The 20,093-nt window shown below is 40.4% G+C and overlaps 1 protein-coding gene and 1 long non-coding RNA gene across 3 annotated transcripts in view; both read right to left on the bottom strand.

Annotated features, from left to right (window-relative positions):
- Positions 1 to 20,093, bottom strand: part of LOC310843147 — a 147,300-nt gene that overhangs the window by 25,249 nt on the left and 101,958 nt on the right. The window lies entirely within an intron of this gene.
- Positions 395 to 19,502, bottom strand: CDC16 (cell division cycle 16). 2 transcript variants are annotated; one of them, XM_083735529.1, is made up of 19 exons: positions 19,334 to 19,500; positions 17,678 to 17,732; positions 17,422 to 17,564; positions 16,493 to 16,590; positions 15,745 to 15,783; positions 14,562 to 14,702; positions 13,991 to 14,150; positions 12,101 to 12,195; positions 10,836 to 10,969; positions 9,095 to 9,174; positions 7,260 to 7,309; positions 5,956 to 6,029; positions 5,570 to 5,695; positions 5,023 to 5,175; positions 4,411 to 4,474; positions 4,023 to 4,084; positions 2,675 to 2,810; positions 2,478 to 2,568; positions 395 to 1,167 (listed from the first exon to the last, which is right to left on the bottom strand). In XM_083735529.1, the coding sequence occupies exons 6-19, from the start codon at positions 14,658 to 14,660 to the stop codon at positions 902 to 904; spliced, it is 1,590 nt and encodes a 529-aa protein (XP_083591655.1). In that variant the 5' UTR covers positions 14,661 to 14,702; positions 15,745 to 15,783; positions 16,493 to 16,590; positions 17,422 to 17,564; positions 17,678 to 17,732; positions 19,334 to 19,500; the 3' UTR covers positions 395 to 901. The 2 variants fall into 2 exon arrangements, with proteins under 2 accessions (XP_083591655.1, XP_083591654.1); XM_083735528.1 differs by lacking the exon at positions 17,422 to 17,564 and having other exon boundaries at positions 19,334 to 19,502.

Here is a 20,093-nt window from a genome sequence, read left to right as displayed (position 1 = left end):
CTCAGGTTAAGGACAGCTTCAGGTTAAGAACGGACCTCCAGAACGAATTAAGTTCTTAACCCAAAGTACCACTGTATAGCCTAGATAGGTGACAATAAGAAGTCTCTTGTGCCAGGGAACCATCAAAGCACACTGAGGCTCCCAAGAGTACATTGGATTTGCCACACATCTAATGTCCTAAAAGTGCAGCTTTTAGGAGACAGCCTCATGAGTTAAACTTGGATCTGTGGATTCTAATTACCGTAGGCCTGCAGGCTGAAGGATCCCTATGCCTGTTGTAAAAGTTTGTAGCGCAGCAGCACCTGAATTTTCATTTAACCAATAACCTGTGTTTGGATGTAACTTGTGTCAGGAAGATAGTGTGAAGAAGTAGTAAGGAATCTGAAATGACAAATGAGGCTAGACAAGAGTATTTACTTCCACACTTAAGACTTGGCAACAATTAAATTGGGGGGGGGGGAATGCATTCAGGTGATAAGAATATTTTTTACAATTGTGTGTATGAGTCAAACAAAGCAATGAAAACTTTAATTCTGGTTTAAAGAATAAAATATAGTATCAAATCATCAATTTTGCAGGGGGTTGTTATGACACATATTTAACATGGAAATATAGAAAGTTAGAAAGCCAAGGCAGGAATTCATCAGCTCTTGGACACAGAAAAAAAACATGTTGTAAACTAAATATTTTTCAACATTCACAGTCTTTTTTAGTAACAGATATCACAGGATGCAGTGAAGAGTTTAAAAATACATATGATTATTTTGCATAATAAAATTGGTATGAACAAACACACTGTCACAGTCGTGGCCAGTTCTCTGATGTCAACAGCAGTTGAAGAAGGCATGAGGTGACAAAAATGCACATTACATGATGATGAATCTATTCTAGCATTTTAAAGTCAAGTACTGTGATCTGACATTGATGTTTCTAACATCATATCACTTTCATTCATTTCAATTTCAAAGGTTTCATCTAATGGAGGGGGTGCTTCCGTAGTTCTCCTCTGATGTGGTGCTTCCACTGCCATGATACTACTTTCTTCTAAGGTTTGCTTTTCTATATCAAATTCCAATACGTCCCAAGCAGGTGAAATAATGTTCTTTAATGTCTTCATAGTATGCACATCAAAGTCATAGCATCTTAATTTATCCTTAATTGCAGTTCCTGAAAGAGATTATTAATTTCCGCCATGAGATTACTTTCATGTAAAAATACTATTTCTGTCCAGTCCCATAGACTCTTAAAAGACGAAGTTCACTATCTATAGAATCACAGAATTTTAGAACTGGAAGGGACCACAGGGACCATCAAGTACACCTTTCTATGATTCATTTTTTTACTTTATTATTACATTTTTATCCCCCCCCCCCCCAAGGTGCACAAGGTGATGTACATGGTGATGTTCTGCTCCTTTCCATTTTATCCTCACAACAGCCATATGACGTAGTTTAAGCTGAGAAACGGTGACTGGCCCAAGGTCATCCAATAAGCTTCATGGCTGAGTAAGGATTTAAACCCTGGCCCTAAATACATCATACTGACTGTAACCTGTAGGTCTTTAGATAATTAAGAATGCGCACAGTAATTCCTATGTCAAGAAAGTTAAACTTCTGTTGGTATTTATTTTATGGAACCACACCCCCAGTGGCAGCATCATCGTTAAACTTTGGCAATTGCAATGGTGAAAGAACTGCATGCAATGCATACTCTACTGCGTAAAGGTAAAGGTAAAGGGACCCCTGACCATTAGGTCCAGTCGTGACCGACTCTGGGGTTGCGGCGCTCATCTCGCTTTATTGGCCGAGGGAGCCGGCGTACAGCTTCCGGGTCATGTGGCCAGCATGACTAAGACGCTTCTGGTGAACTAGAGCAGCGCACGGAAACGCCGTTGAACTTCCCACTGGAGCGGTACCTATTTATCTACTTGCACTTTGACGTGCTTTCGAACTGCTAGGTTGGCAGGAGCAGGGATGGAGCAACGGGAGCTCACCCCATCAAGGGCATTCGAACCACTGACCTTCTGATTGGCAAGTCCTAGGCTCTGTGGTTTAACCCACAGCGCCTCCCGAGTCCCACTCTACTGCGTAGGGAGGAGCAAAACTAATGTTTCCAAAGTTCAACATACAGATTCTTCAGATGGGGCTAAGAAAGATTCCTGTCTGAATCCATGGAGAGCTATGACTAGTTAGTGGTGGACAGCTTAGCTAGACAGTGCTAAGCTAGGTGAACCAATGGTCTGACCTGGTGTAAGCAGCCTGCCTCTGTTCTTAAACCAAGCTGTAATTTCTTACCAAAATAATTTAATAAAGCCATTACCTTCTGCCTTCTGGGGGGACTCAGCAAATGGTTTACTAGTGATAAGTGTGCCAGTGCTCTTCATGGAAAAAATGTGCTAATGCTCTTTGTGAATGCACAGCCATAGCGCTGTGGGAACATTTGAATAGCTATACAGCAGTAACAAAATCGCAGCTTACCAATGTAGGCTTCAGAATCTCCAATATACATTTCTATGCAATGTCCAAGCATAGTCACTGAAAACGTATCATCTCTTCTAAGACCGAGGGCCTGATTAAAAAGGACAAATTACAAAATCAAGAAAAGTGAAAGATCATACTGAGCACATCAAGCTTGACACCAATTCCCCCTCCCCAATTTTATAAAGATTACATACTGTATGAAAATAATCAATTGCACTTTCAAAATTTCCCATCAGACTGTGAATGTATCCAATGGAAGAATAAGTAGAAGCATTCTGAGGAATCAACACTAGAGCTTGACGATGGTATTCGAGAGCTTCTTCATACTTCCTATTAAGAAAAACATGGATAAGGATATAATAATAATAATAATAATAATAATAATAATAATAATAATAATAATAATTTATACCCCGCCCTTCTGGCTGGGTTTCCCCAGCTACTCTGGGCGACTTCCAACAGAACACTAAAATACAATAACCTATTAAACATTAAAAGCTTCCCTAAACAGGGCCTTCAGATGTCTTCTAAAAGTTTGGTAGTTATTTTTCTCTTTGACATCTGGTGGGAGGGCGTTGCACAGGGCGGGTGCCACTTCCAAGAAGCCCCTCTGCCTGGTTCCCTGTAACCTGGGTTCTCGTAGCGAGGGAACCGCCAGAAGGCCCTCAGTGCTGGACCTCAGTGTCCGGGCAGAACAATTGAATATTGTTTCATTCACATTATTAGGAAATACAAATAGTAAACAATTGGCCATAAAAAAACACATGGTACACTGGCTGGTTCAGATGTTAAAGCACCCTCCTAACATGGAAAGTAATCTCAGCAGAAGTTCTCCTGGCCATTTCAAAGAATTTCAGCTTAGCATTCCATGCAAACCAGGAATACTGGTTAAAAACAAACAATGGTTATTTGTTCAACAAGCTAATTTTAAACCATGGGTTATGAAGCTGGCTTTTAAATAAACCACTGGATTCACACTGTAAGGTGAGCGAAGCTGAAATTATTTAAAACTGAAAATAAACTCAGCAGTAGTCTTCCTACCACCTGCATGAGAAAAGAGGAAAGGAGGGAGTGCATGAGCCTGACATTTCTTTAGCGATGCTTGTCCTATATGCTACTAAAACAATGGCTTGGCATTCACACAAACCAGCCCACAGGGTGAAAAGAAGAATGCAGAAGGAAGGAAGGGAAGCTGTGAGATGACCTACTTGTGTAAGTAGGTGTTGGAAAACTATCTATGACTTTTGAAGGACAATGAAGTATCACATCCTGGCCTCAAGAACTCTATGCAGTACCTCAGGTCTCTGAGCTTTCACTGTTCTATCATAAAGACTAGAAGCTTGTTTTTTAAAAAATGCAATAGCTGAGATGTTTAGAATACCATATTCCACACTACATTCCATTTCAATATATAATATGAACATGCCAGATGATAAATATAATTAAATGCATACAGAAGGTTTAGTAAAACTGGAATGCCATACCATTTGAGGATAAATACTTAAAATACTAAGTACTAGTAAAAATCGCTGTTCCACTTACTTAAGCTTTCTGCATACATGCCCCAGATTATTCAATAAAGGTTCCCACTTGTCAACCGTCACCTGCAAGACAAGCATCACATCTAAAGACAAAATTTTAATGCCTCTAAAACAAAATCTTGATTGAAGTAAACAAGCTATTCCATTGGCTGATTAAAAAAAATATCAACACCCATGCACCAAAGGATAACTTGTTATTTGGAAACTTTTGGGCAATACCATAGGTGAGAAGGTGGTGATCTGCATATGTATTACTTCTGGGATATGGGTAGCTTATAAGCAGAGCGCTTGGTGGGATTCTTCAAATGTAGCACTTGGGAGTCCTGCTATCAAACAGCTGAGATGAAATTATGGCCAATTCTATATATCTATAAATAAAAATAAAATACCTCATTTCCAATGGCTTTGATCTTTTCTAACGCATCAAGAAACCACTTTTCTGCAGTTTTCCAGCTGAAAGAAAATAAGTCACTAAGATAAAACACATTTAGAGGTCTCTGTCTTATGTCTCTTCAAATTAACAGCTTATCTATTTTATTACCTATAGGGCCTTGCGTCCAAAAATGCCATTAACATGCAGCATTGAAAGATGCCTATGGGATCTCTCTCTTTTTAAAAAAAAGGCAGAGATGTATGTGTTTTGTTAATGATGCTTACTGTTCCAATGTAAAAATAATTCCCATGAGATACAAAAGCAGTGATAAGTACTTAGCTGTTTTTTGAAAACCGCATCTGATCACTGAAGGAAAAAATAATATATTTCCTAAACTACAGTTATCAGTGACTGCGCTAAGTGGTGCTACTGCCATTGCATTGTCAACATGATATAGTTTATATATGAAATAGTTGAAGTCAGACATTAATACTAGTACTAAGTTTATCAAGTGCACAAGTGGGCAGTATAACGGTTTCTATCTTTTGGAGGGGGAGCTAACCAAGAAAGGAAATTGTGTGCAGATATCTGGTACAAAGACAACCCAAAGTTAAAAATAGTAACTTACTCTCCATTTTGAAATGCTACCACCCCAACTTCATGCATCACAAAAGGGTCTTCGGGTGCAATACTTAAAGCTTGGCTGAAAAACCGCTCAGCTAATTTTGAGTTGTTGGTCAAGCCGTACTCCAGCCCAATATACAGCATTGGCAAATGGCAGCTACAAAAATAAAGAACACCAACAGTAATTAAAAAAAAACACACCTAAGACATGAGGACATTTAAGGCAGCGCTGCATTTCATTTAAACAAATCTTTGATCTATAGTTTTTAAAAATACTGCAAACACTTTTAAATGGGGGGGGGGGAGACAGAATAGTTAAGTTTCCTTGTTTTGACAAGCATATCCATAATATTGCACTAGTAACTAATGTAAAGCTTACTTTCTAAGAGAAATATTAATATCGCTGCAAATACTGAATACATCTCTGATGGCAGATGTTTCCCCAGTAAATTATTATTTTTGTTTATTTTTCATCTAATATTAATACCCTTTGGTTAAGATGGTTTTATTGAACTACATCCCTATTTCCTGGCAATCTAATTTTGACCTACCCTTTCATCAGCTGGGCTGCAGTGAAATAAGCAGCCATTGCTTGGTCATGCTCACTTTCAACTGCAAATGAGTGCCCATATGCAATCCATGCTGGTCCATATGTTCTCTCAAGGGTGGTGGCTTTGCTGAAACATAAAAACCAGGTACGTGAAATAAGAGCCAACGAAACCTGCAATGCTAAACGTAATGCTTAAAGCTGTAACTCTGAAGTACAACTACTCCGGGAATAGTTATTTACTGAAGTGTGCCAATTCCAGTCTTCAGGCATACAGAAGGTTTCCTGGACCTTACTTAGTTCATCAGGGCTAACAGTACAAGGTTTCTTAAAATGGTAAACTTACAAGACAGCAACCCTTAGGACTACAGAAGACAAAGTGAGACTTACCTAAGGTATCTTCTGGCGTGTTCATTTTTATGGCCAACCATAAGATAATAACATCCTACAGCAAACCAGGAGACCTAATGGCCAGATAAAATTCAAGACATGTTAAAGCACACTACAGTGGTACCTCGAGTTAAGTACTCAATTCGTTCCGGAGGTCTGTTCTTAACCTGAAACTGTTCTTAACCTGAAGCACCACTTTAGCTAATGGGGCCTCCTGCTGCTGCTGCACCGCCGGAGCATGATTTCTGTTCTCATCCTGAAGCAGAGTTCTTAACCCGAGGTACTATTTTCAGGGTTAGCGGAGTCTGTAACCTGAAGTGTTTGTAACCTGAAGCATATGTAACCCGAGGTATCACTGTACTGATATGACAATTTTGTATGACCAAGTAAGTCAAACTATGACTTACTGAGACTGTGCAAACATGCAAACATACTGTGTCGTGCTGAGTAAGGAAAAGGTTTGGCTTAGCATGCTGTTTGAACTGCAACTTGTGGTTAAATTCTCTCCTCACTAACCACAAGCAGTAGCCCAAAATAAGCCTTGGTGCAGCAGTAAAAAGGACCAAGGAGAAGGAAGGTGGATGCAAGCTATTTTCCATGGATCCAGATTGGTAAGCCTTGGTTTGGCTTACTGTGTCATGAAAACAAGGCCAATGTATGGGATCGGTTCCATTTCAAATGTAGGAACATAGTGGGTTCAAGCAAACAACCTTAGAAATATGTTCCTTTTTAATCACTTTTTTCAAAAGGTAGCAAAGAGACATGTATCAATTAACCAACCTTTCAGCAAGTGCAACAAGTGCTCTGCAGTTACCAACATTTTATCCCTTTCCCAAAGGAAGTGGTTTGCTGGACTGTTTCCTTATTTTTGTGGCACGGAGTCCACAATATTTAGTGGCTGAGAAAATGTGACTTTGTTGAGCAGCAGGTATACAATTTGTGATTGCCAGTGCTGTGCGCACTGTGGTTCAACAACTTGTGGATTTGATTCCATGCGTGATGAGTAGTACAATCCCTTCTCTACCATGCCTACTCTATTTGTGAAATTTTACAGATTGGGGAGGGGGGGTCAAAAGCTAAGCATTTTATGTACCATTAAGCTGAGGAATATTCATGTAGCCTATACAGAAAAGTGGTACTACCAATAAGGCTAACATTATAATAAACTATTCATTACCATAATAATGGTAATAACATTTCACTTTAGATGTATATGGTACTATATGGGTCCTAACCTTTTAAACTTTTTTTTTTGATGGCATTCATAGCACATTTATGAAACAAAGAACGTAAGTACAACTTACAGGATTATTTGGGTACAAATCCACCAGTTTATGGGAAAGGTAGAAAAGTTCTAGGAAGAAGAAATATATTTATGTTAAACACTAGTATATATGTAGCAGCTTGTGTTGAATGTTGATAAAATAAAGTGTTATGCCTTTTTGTTCACATTTTATTGGATTGAAAATGATAATTAGAATAAAGCTGTCAACTGTTTCTCTCAAACTATCCCATATAATATATTCTTATGTTTTCAAGTCTATTTTCAAAGGCGCTCATTCACAAGTCATGCTAAGGCAAACTATGATTTACCAAAACCATGCAAATGTGTTGGCTCTTGACGACGATGGGCACCTGTTTTGCTTCTTGACAGTCCTTTAACCATAGCATGGCATGGCAGCCATGCCAGGGTTTAGCTTAGCATGCCATGTGAACCCAGGATTGTGGCTAAGGTCTCCACATTAACCATAGAGCAAACCTGGGCTAGCGATCATGGCTAAGGAGGAAAGATCTTAATCACAACCCTGCATTTGGGCATCACCATGGTTTAGCTGTTACATGCTAAAAGTTCTGGGCAGGGAGCTCCAGGAGCCAGGACATTTGTGAGGTCCTAATGAGTCACAGTCGGCTTACCATGCCGTATGAACCAGGCCACTGACAGCCACTCTAGCCTGGTTGGCATCTTAACATAAAATATTCCGTAGACAATTTTTATTTAACATGTTACGGTTTAGTATAGTAGCTTTTGCATTTAGTAGTGTGGTTTCCAGTTTTCTTTACAATAGGAAGCCAACTTTGTCACTAGAAACAAGGGGATCAGTAGTCCTCATCCCTTGGGGTGGGCCTTCCACTTAGCAAGATTTCACATTTCATTTAACTATTTTCCACTACGGATGACTCACAATTTTTTTCCTGGCTCTCCACTGAAAGCATACACATTTCTCCTTTAAAAATTAAAAAAGGAGGAATTGATTTTAAGAATTGTATAATATTAACTACTTAAGTAGCATCTTAATAGCTGCAAATTATAAAGGCATAAAATGCAAATATACTGTCTAACAGGATGAATAATTTTCTGCCTTTAAATGAGAAAATGGACTCATTTCTACTGCAGAACCAGCAGAAATGTGTAGCAGGAAATCATCAATGAAAGAGTGAAATATTGCTATATTAATTTTAGTTAATATCAAATCCATCATATATGGATTAACACACAAATATGGGTCCTTATGCTTTCTTTATGACTACCCATCAATATCTGTCTACAAAATCTCACATTTTATTTATTTATTAAGGCTTGCCTTAATTGCGGCTTGTCTAGGAGAGGAACAGAATTCTACCCATGCAGCAGGACTTCACCTTCTCTTGCTTTCTCGTAAAGCTCCCCTTGCATGCTAAAATTCTGCTCCAAAAAGCTGAGACACCCCCCTCCGAGTAGATTTTGGGGGTGTGCAGGAGGAAGGAGATGAGGGTTAAATCCTGTTGAATGAGTAAAAAATCTGCTTGTTCTGTGTTGAATTCTGGTCTATGCATCCAATCCTTCCTCCAAGTGGCAAGACATGGTTCTCTCCCATACTATTTTATTTTCACAACCACTTTGTGAACTAGGTTAGGCTGAGATTTAGAGACTAACCAAGGCCACCCACTGAGCTTCAGGGTGGAGTGGAAATTTGAGCACAGCTCTAGAACCCTGGTCCTTGTTCTACTCACTACACCATGCTAGCTTTTAACTCCTGAATTAGAGCTGAAAGGCCTATTCAGGAGTCAATGCAAAATATAAATAAATAAATAAATAAAATAGACCAGGAATCCCTTTAAAAATAATTAATATTCAATTTGTATTAAAACACCTTCTCACCATTTGCTTTATTCAGCTCCACAAGTGTCCCAATATGCACAGGTAAACAACTGGCATGGAATGGATCCTTTTCCATTACTCTAAAAATAAGCGGAAATAAAAACCCTCAAGGGACAGTAACTTAATAAAAATTGAGGCGCAAATAGATCATTGTTCTTGCAAAATATGGTAGAATTGCTTATTACTTTGTATCCTTCCCATCATACAAAGTACTTAGAGAGGCACTAAAAGGCTGTAGTTTTCAGCTCCAGATATTAAAGTTCTCCCCCCCCCCCAATTTTTTTAAAAATAGGAATATAGAAAGGTGCCCTATACTGAATCAGACCATTAATCCATTTAGCTGAGTATTGTCTACAATGACTGGCAACAGCTCTTGAGGGTTTCAGGCAGGAGTCTCTCCCACCCACACCTGGAGATACTGGGAAACTAAACCCAGGACATTCTGAACATGAGGAACTGAGCCATGGCCCTTCGCCGCTGGGGAAAGAAGATTAGACTCAGCATTCGCTCAACAGGAGGCTCCATCCAGTCATGACTTGCTGACAAATGTTATCTGTGAATACAGTCATACCTCAGAAGTCGAATGGAATCTGTTCCGGAAGTCCGTTCAACTTCCAAAATGTTTGAGAACCAAGGCGTGGCTTCTGATTGGCTGCAAGAAGTTCCTGCAGCCAATCAGAAGCCATGGAAGCTGCGAAGGATGTTCAGGTTCCAAAGAACATTCACAAACTGGAACAATCACTCTGGGTTTGCGGCGTTTGGGAGCCAAAACGTTAGTCTCGCAAGACATTCGACTACTTCCAGGGTACGACTCTACTATTTTACCTTGCTAGACATACTGTATACTTAAAAACACATTGTGTGAAATAGCTTTCTTTGTGCCCTGTTTAAAGCTATCCACTTCCAAATGCACATATTTGGTAAATGAATAGCTAAACCCAGAGCTGGGGAACCTGTGGCCCTCCAGATGTTGCCAGACCACCATGGATGAAGGAATGGATGAAATTTAAAGACTATTTAGTTAAATCTAGTTAAATATGCAAAGATAACTTAATTGGAAAAACTTGCAAATACCAGATAGGCTTAGGATTTAAATATGTGATGTTAGAGAATAATATGTTTAAAGTTAAAATGAAAAGAAAGAATGTTGTTAAGTGATTAAGTTAATTTTATGAGAAATTTGGTTTTGGAAAACTGTTACAATGATATACACTGAAACTCAGCCGGGGGACTCGAGGAAGTCATTTAACAATGTTAGTAAGATTGGATTAAGTACAGTTAAGATTTATATTTGTTTGTTTGTTTAAAAATTTTGGAAAATCAATTGGGAAAAAAACCAACCCAACAACTTGCACTATCCCCAACTACTGTCCCTGCTGGCAGCAGTTTATGGGAGTTGTAGTCCAGCAATATCTGGGGGACAAACCTCCCCAACCCTGATCTTATCTCATGAAAACTGTCATACAAGACACTTCAATGCGCTGAGCCCCAAACATTTATCCCCCAAACCTTTAGTAAAAGACTGAGAAAAGGCTAACAGGCAAGGTGTAAGTGATACAATGACAGCTGGTGGGATTCCAAACGGTAGTGACCAACAATTAACACATCCAGGCTTTACATTCATCTCCGCTCTATGAAAAGATGCTTTCAGTAAAGAGTGAACAATTATCGACTGGCTTCCACAATTGAGTGGTTTCAAATAAATGCTATTTCGTAACAGGCTGATGATATATGTACTCACAGAGAAGTGAGCTTGTAGCACATCTTGAAATCGCAGTTATAGTAATGCCTTTCTGCTAAAGACACGACGACATCCAGATTATCTTGGAGACCATCTACAGATTCAGGGATCAACGTTTCACTGGGTTTATTATACTGAAAGAGAGAAGAAAGGTCAATAGAGAATCATGTGGTTGCTCAGATCCATAATACCATTATTGCTAGAGGGCAATGACATACCTCCTCCCGCCCCTATTAGACTTTGGTTCAGGAGCTTCCACTTTGTCTGGAAAGGTGGCAGGCAAGACCTAACAAGATAGCAAGAACCAGCAAATGCATTTTGCTCTAACACCTTCTTTTCACATGGATGACAGAATGTCCATTAAACTCGGTTCTTAATCCAAACAAGGCCATGCTGTATCACCTATCAGTTGGCTTACTGAGTGCCCTGAGACAAGGTATCGACATTTAAAAAAACCACTGTAAAAGCCTCATAAATTCAAGCAGTCCTATTGTTAAGGGTGGCGACGGGGGTGGGGCGGAGATTGCCATCCTTTCTGTTCACATGAAAGACAATCCACCAGGATCATTCTGTTCTTCCATGGGTCTTTGTTTCTACAATAATAGCCAGATTGCCTGAATAGACCTATATGGTTTAGGAGGTAGTCTTCTCCCACAATGAGGGTGGGAGTAGGGAAAAGGCATCTAGAGCTGCCCTTCCTGCCATTCATATCAACAGCTACATTTTACAATTAAGGTTCTAAACTGTGTAGGGAGCCTTCATGAGTATAGCAGACTTGCCGCTACAGATGTTTGTCCTTTAATGCATGACAAGCGGCAGGGAAATGTGATGGCAACACAGTGAAAGGCGCATAGCTAGTGAGAGCATCTATGCTCTCCACTGATGAGGTTCTAATTGTGTGAGGAGCAGAATACATACATAGGGCTACAGAGTTTTCCAAATGATAATCTGAACCTGATCTTAGCTTCATATTTTGAAAACTGTTTCCATTATAGCCATTATGACCCTTCTAGAATTATTAAATATACATGATATATCATATTTGGATACACCGAAAGCTTTTGAGGGGTGAATTCTGATTGATTAATAAATAGTATGCAAGGTCACAATAACTGATGCAAACTGCTAAGACACAAAAAGAAGCAAATTGTAGGTGCTAAGATGCAAAATATAGGCTATTGGTTACATTAAAGTATATGTAACAGAATGTTATCAAATTTACATTTGAATCAATGTAGATTTCTTTTAAACTACAGTACTATTACCTTTTTTAATTTGTTCTCAAACAGAAAATGTAGCAATACTACTTCTTCTTCTGTGCACTGTTTTCCTAGAGGTAGAGATTCCAGCAGCTCTTTTTCTGAACACATCAGTTACAAAAGTGAATTCCAGAAGAATGGTAGAGAATAATAAAAACACAATAAAACATCAAACATTAAAAACTTCTCTAAATAGGGAGGGTAAGTGATACAATATACTTCATGGCATTGTATTTGTATGGTGTAATTCATATGGATCAAATTACACATTGTTTGGGATGAAATTTTCCATATTTGTACAATGGTATAAATGTGGTACGTTATTTCGCTGAACATGAGATTTGCGGCAGGAGCAGTGCTCAGGTAAAAATGTTTCAACTGCTACCACATACAGCATCATAAAACATGTTGCATTGAGATATAAAGTTCTGACATACAGTCAATATTTCTAGAGAATTAGGAACATTCTGCTACTTCCTATGTATGTTTACCTGTCTTTGTCTATTCTGCTGGGAGCTGCCCAGAGTGACTGGGGAAACCCAGCCAGATGGACAGGGTATAAATAATAAAGTTATTATTATTATTCTATAAGTATGTCTCCAAAACTTTTTTTTTTAAAAAAGATTTTTATTAAAGTTTCAACAAATTTATAATAACAAACAAAACAAAATAACACAACAACAAGCAAACAATAAACAATAAAAAACACCTAAACCAAACAAAAATATATAGAACCTGTGCTTCCCTTCTGAATTTCCTCTGCCCTGTGCCTTTCTCCTCTCTCCTGTCCTGCAAATCTTACAATCTGACACCAATAACACATTCCAGAAGTGAGCATGTGGAGTTATGTGCCGTCATATGCAGTTATGTACCGTTGATAGATTGGGGTGAAAAATAGAAGGGGAAAAGATTTCCCCCCTAAAAATCACATTCAGCAGCACTTCCTTTTCAGGATGATAAAATAGCAGAGATGTGAATCACTGTCTTTTTCCCCCCAGGGAGGCATGAGATCTTAGCTGGTAGGGTCGAAGGTTCCTAGAAATTCTCTCTCTCTCCCTGTAATTCCTTCTGCCTTAGAAACACCATACCCCAAAAGGGAGGCTTGCTTCATAATTTAATAAACACTAGCCTATTCATTGCAGGGAATGGTAGGGAAGTAGGAGGACAATGGCATTCATACACCAGTTTGAAGGCTGTATTTTATATTCGGACTGATGAAATGCCTATCATTATGGCAGAAAAGAAGTAAAAGAGGATTTGCAGGATCACCATCAGTGGGGGAAGGTGCAGCATTGCCTTCAAATTCATTTTCATGGGGGGAAATAAAACGTACTTTAGCCATTTGCTAATACAAGGAAGGGAAAGTAAAGAGTATACCGCATTCACGGGCGCAACTGAGCTGAGGGCTACCACACTGAGCATGTTGCTATCACATGATGGCAGCAGTGCTGGCTGAGGATCCAGTAGATCCTGTGTCAGCCCAGCCTTTCCTCCACAAAAACACCCTGCTTTGGAGCATTCTGAAGTCTACAGCCACTAGGAACACCACTGCTGGCATCTTCCATCCAAACTCTGTTTGGATGGGCACACAGGGATGCTCCACGGTGACCGGACTTCCCTGCCAGTGGCAGAGTTGCTTCATTAGTGGAGGCTGGTGGCACCAGACCAGACAGTGCTGGGCAGAGGGACACCTCCACTTCAAAAACAAAACATTAAAAACCTCCAGCAAGGAAGATTGTGAGTTTGAGCTGCTCTGTCGGCAAAATTTATTTATTTTGAAAACTGGTATCTCTAATCAACGGCTGATACAATTTAATATTTTGTTGATTAAAACAGTTTTTTGGACAAAGAGAAATAATGTTTTAAAACTGGAGGGGTGACGAGAGTTCTCCAAACCTTCTTCTGCTGTCAGCATATGGTGTGATGTTAAAAGGTCAAATGCTTCGAAGCAGTAAACATCGAGTTTCAAGGCCTCTTTGTAGCTGAATGTTGCCAGGGTTCTGTTATCAAGTGCATCATAGATCTTCCCACGCAAAAGGCAAATAGAGCTCTTGATCTGATGGGAAAGGATAGGTGGAGGTCAGAGAAGGAATTGGTGTTTGCAGTTTGATTCTGAGCACAAATTAAAACTTAGAAACAAAAAAAATGCATTTTATTCATCAGATTGGACCATTCACACTGCATCATACTTCATAAAATTCATAGTTAAGTGTGTTATACATCTGTACAGTGGTTAACCATGGCATAGCCCATGAGGTGTGTACTTGATTCATGTGTGTCTTTACTTTATTTATACAAACACGAACCTTTTAAAGATGAAATACTGTTTTTACAAAGCCAAAATTTAAAGACATAACACAAGGCTATTGCAAATTAACATCACCACAAAGCCTTCTAGTTACTTTTCCTGCAGCCTTGAATACATCATATGCTTACATTAATTTAGATCTGTCAATATGTTACTCACTGAAGATTGTGAAACCTCCCAGTCATTGGAACAGTCCTTTGGACCACTTTCATCCTTACAATATTTTTCAAACAGTCTTTTGTTGATCGGTTCTTCCATGTCAAGAATATCAAGAGCCTGTTGATATTCTTTTGCAGCATACTGTACAGAGAAACTCAAAGTTATGTTATGTTTAAAGTGGCAATGCAAAAAGTAATATTTTTTAAAAGAGCTCATCCACCAGCAGTCTTACATAACTCATTCTGAACAACAACTTTACACATATAAACACACATACCACTTTTGGTTGTTATACAGGCATACAAAGTCTAAGCCCATCTCAACCTCAATGTCCACAGAGTTGCCTCTTTTTTGTTAGTTTCATTTAGTCCCTACATTCTCTATTTCCCTTTAAACCTCTGCCACCATACCAAGACTAGCTTTCTGTGCTTATTACTTGGTTCTTCTGTTTCCCCCAGAGCTGTATTTCCTGTTGGGCTTACTGGCGAGTTGTGCCAGGGCGCTGGCCTCTCAGGGGCGCCACAGTGAGTGGGGGAGCTGCATGGTTTTGCTGGTGGCCTTCCCTTTCCCTGCACGCCTGCCAGCTGTGCGCTGTCAACCATATGGCTGGGGAGCGTGCGGCTTGCCTCCCAAGCCTCCACAGAAGGAGAGCGATCCCTGCAGAGGCTTAGGATGGAAGCTGCACCCCACCAACTATATGGCTGGCAGGCGTGCAGCTTCCTTCCCAAGCCTCCGTGGGAGGAGAGCAATCCCCACAGAGGCTTGGGGAAAGGTCAACAACTCTGGGAAAGGGGGGGGGTAGCATCGGAGGGATCTTTGAACCACGTGCCAGATATGCTTAAGATGGCCCTGGTTTCCAACCCTATTCCTACTGCATATTATTTAGATGTGAGCTTTCAAGAAAGGAATGTGTGTTTCCTTTATTCAATAGTGTTAACTGTCCTGAATCTTCAATAAGCACAGATTTAAAATAATTATAGCATTTAAACCACCATTTGAATTGCAGTATTTTTTAAGCTAGCAGTTACAAAATAGTTCAGGTTTTCACATTTCTATCTCAGCTGCAAATAATCCCTTCTGCCATGTGATTTTCTTATACATACTGGCTGCTTAGTGAAGAATCATTCTAATGATATCGTATCGTATTGTATCGTATCGTAATGTAATGTAAGTAAATACTTACATGACATCTAGCAGCAAGGTATCGACATGCTTCATATAACTAAGGGAGAAATTAAAATTGTTTAAATCATTTTGCACTTTGAAAAGGTATAACTTTTTAAAGAATAAAGATGGTGATGCCTGACATAGCATTGTGATTCTTATACTTTGTACTTTCAATTTACAAGTCTGTTTATCATATTTTGTCCAGTTCCTTTAATACATTCTGCATGCCAAGAGTCAATTCTTTCATTGCCTTTCTAACTGAACTGCTCTCTGTCATCTTCTTTCTGCCAACATAGATCCTGCTGACTTAATTAATCTTGAAAGAATCCTATTTATCTATGTATTAAAAGAAAGAAAAAATCTAGGAAACAGAAGGAATGTTTTCAATAGAAACTGTCTTATGCTACTTTGCTTTTCTGTAATCACTACCCACCGCTGGCTTCAGCAAGACACCTGTCAGCAAGTTAGCAGTTTATGTTACCACTTTTATGCTATTTATATTTCTTACTTTACTCCCATTGCTTCTACAGTACTGCAGTATTGGCTTAACTGCTATCAGCACCTACAATTTCAATAGTTCCTCATGTTCCATTCCATCTTATCCCCATTTGGTGCTTTGACTATTTTCTCATATGTTACCTATTTCATAAATTATTACAGAAGGTGCAGCAACCAGCATGTCTGACAATGCTCGACTTAGCAACTTGTACAACAAACCAAAAAGGCTAAAATGGAAGAAACAAGACTGGTCTGCAGTATCTTACCTTATCTAGTTTTCTTGACCTAAGGGCATGTGCTGCCCTGTGGTACTGAGCTGTGAGGTAAAGACACTGAGCCAGCCAATAGATATCCTGTGGGTCTTCTAAAAATGAAATAGCCACACAACTTTATTCAATATGATCCCCCACAAAACTCATGTGCTTTATCTTGCTTGTATGGGATACATTTTGTTCACAACACGTTAAAAAAACAGCAACACTTAATTTACCAAAAGCAAGTATCTCTATAATTGATAAATTAAAGAACAATAAAAAATCCTATCTTTTTCAACCTGAGAAAAATGTCTAAGCACTAAGTTAAACCAACCATTAGAATTTTGCATTGCATTTAACAGTCTTTTAGACATAAGGGTATAAACAATGGCCACATGACTGCAATTTTGGAGATAATGTGCATCAGATACAAGCATTACAAACATTTACTGGGGAACTAGATATACTACCCTGTCATTTTTTTACACCAATGCAAGCCAGATTAGAGTTACTGTATCCCAAAGATGGTGAAACACCACAATGTTGGAAGTTCTTATTCATATAATTCAGTTATGGGAAATCTCTGGATGTGGACCTGCCATACCTCCTCATTTGGCCCACCAGCAGGTTTCCAACAAGTCACACCCTCCTGCTCTGCATGTGATGCTCTATATGACATCAGTTGTAGGGCTGGTAAATATTTCTCTCCCTGATAAAAGTGGGATTTGCAAGCACAACCCATCACCGATCAGCTGTCCATGAGTGCCTGTAAAGCGTTGCACTATGCAAGTGCTGTTGAAAAGCTGACCATTGATTTTTGCAAAATGCTGTGCCTATGCCTGTGCAGTTTGATTTCAAACTGTGCTGGCAAAGGAAAATGGGTCCCCTGATGTCACTGTGACATACAGTAGTTTGGTTTACAGGTGGGCAGACCCACCCACCTGTCAAGCTTTGCCTGCAGGTGGTGGAGCAAGTAAGGATCCATCCTGCTGGCTTGATCCAGTTTCCCACCTCTGCTGTAAATACAGTACTTCAAAGGTATCAACCCAAGCAATCCAAGCCTGAAAGACATGTCATGGTCATTCTGAAGAAAAATAAACACAATATAGGAAAGGGAAATTCATTTAGATGGCACTTCACAGAAATAGTTTTAGAAAAGGTGACTGCTGTATAATTAAAGTTAAATATGTAACTTACCATGAGACAATGAAGCTACTTTATCTGCCCAAAACAGAGCACTCTGATACTGTTGCTGTTTTTAGGAGCAAAGAAAGAACAAGTATTACACATGTTTTTCCTATAACAAATTGTATTGATTACATTTGGTTCCCACCCTTTATCCAAGGGACTCAAGGCAACATATATGGTACTCTCCCCCGCTGTCACCTCCCAGTTTTATCTTTTTATCTACTCTGTGAGGTAGATTAGGCTGAGATAGTGTGACTTGGCTCATGGTCACAGAGAGAATTTTATAGATGAGTGGGCATTTCAACCTATGTCTCCTTAGTGTTTCTCTAATAAAACTGGATTATTGCTTATACAAATAAGCAATGAACTTTTACTTGTCCACCAGGAGAGAACCAATCTGGTATTATTATATATACAATCCATTTGATCATTTTGCAAATGAGGAATTGAAGCTAAATGATCCACCCAGAACTATCAACACTTTGAGACACTGAACTATCGCCAAGATAAGGACTGTCACTTTATATTGGAAGGGTCTCCTGTATGTTTAAGTACAGCACAATGGACAGAAACTGTGCCACTCATTGAAACCCCCTCTATCCACTAGGAAAGGCACATAGCTTCTAACAGGTAAGTAATGTGGCAGTGGAAACCCGGGACTGGTAGGGAGAAAGACAAGACAGGTGAACAATAGGTGGAGCCAGAGCCAACAACAGCAGGCACATCTAGCTAATTCTAGTTTGATAGAATCATAGAACCTGTAGAGCTGGAAGGGGCCACGAGGGTCATCTAGCCCAACACTCTAGCCGGGATTTATGTTGGGGAGGCAGGCTTTATGTTGGCGGGCGGGGCAGAAACCAAACTATTAGTTACCGGTAAGTATTTCTACTCATTTACAGTGGTATTTTGGGTTACATATGCTTCAGGTTACAGACTCTGCTAACCCAGAAATATTACCTTGGGTTAAGAACTTTGCTTCAGGATGAGAACAGAAATTGTGCTCTGGCGGCACAGCGGCAGCAGGAGGCCCCATTAGCTAAAGTGGTGCTTCAGGTTAAGAACAGTTTCAGGTTAAGAATAGACCTCCGGAACGAATTAAGTATTTAACCCGAGGTACCACTGTACTTAAAAGGGAATGGTGTGGGTTGGGGTGATAAGGTATTTATTTTGCAATGTAGATACTAATACATGGGGCTTCTTTTGCAGACAACTGCACTCAACATGTGATAATCAGAGTACAGTGCAAAGTTCTTAACCTGAAGCACTATTTCTGGGTTAGCGGAGTCTTTAACCTGAAGCATATGTAGCCTGAAGCGTATTTAACCCGAGGTACCACTGTACTTGATTTAGGTCATGACTCCCCTGCAATGCAGGAATCATTTGCCCAACGTGCGGCTCGAATCCACGGCCCTATTAAGATCTACAAGGGCAACACCTTAGGAAGTGGCAGCTGACTGCCTGCACCAACCCTTAGGCTGGCTGCAAGTAAGAAGGAGGCAGGCAATTGCTGGGGGGGGGGAGGGTTTGAGAGGAGGGTGAGCTGAGGCTGAGCTTCCCGTCCAAAAAAGACTGGGCGTCGGTGGCGGCTAAGGAGCGACGTTGGGGACCCCGAGAGAACGACGTGGGGGGGAGGAGCGTCTCCCCGCCTTTCTCGCCTTGGCTCACCTGGTCTATGTACTGCCTCACCCGCTTCCGGAGGCGTTCCAGGTTCATTTCCCCGCACAGACCCCTCGGGGGAAGCCGGCCGGCCAAGCCGCCGCCTCGCCTCGAGCTCCTTCCCGTTAAACAACCGCCGCTCGCGGCTCCTCTGACAAGGTCCGTCGGCAATAGCGCTCCCCCGCGACATCGCCTCGGTGCAACAGTCATAATTGCACCCTCGGAAACGCTGGTCCTGCGCGCGACGTTCCGGCAGTTCCTCGAGGAGTGGAAGATACAAACCGCTTGCATTTTTAAATTTGCACTGAGCGAGCTACGGGGGCGGGGGGTGGGGTGGCGTAAGTATTGTTTAGGCGGGCGACGGGGTTATTGATATTTGTTTTTCCGTATCCCCCCCCCAGATCCTTTGATTTATGTGGAAATATTGGTTTGTTAATATCTATTTGATGGATTGATTTATATACAGTTGTGCCTCGCAAGACGAAATTAATTCGTTCCGCAAGTTTTTTCTTCTTGCGAGTTTTTCATCTTGCGAAGCACGGTTTCCCATAGGAATGCATTGAAAATCAATCAATGCGTTCCTATGGAGACCGTCCGGGGACAGAGGGGAAGGCGCGCGCCTTCCCCTCTGTCCCCGGAGATTGCGGGGCGAGCTTCGTTTTGCGAAGCAAGCCCATAGGGAGATGCGTCTTGCGAAGCGGCTAAGAAAACGAAAAACTCCTTTGTCTAGCGAGTTTTTCGTCTTCCGAGGCGTTCGTCTTGCGGGGCA

This window comes from Podarcis gaigeae (genome assembly GCF_964106915.1).
Source record: "Podarcis gaigeae genome assembly, chromosome: 4".
Taxonomy (NCBI): Eukaryota; Metazoa; Chordata; class Lepidosauria; order Squamata; family Lacertidae; genus Podarcis; species Podarcis gaigeae.
The sequence above is the reverse complement of the archived record's forward strand: the minus strand, read 5'-3'. Positions and strand labels throughout refer to the sequence as shown.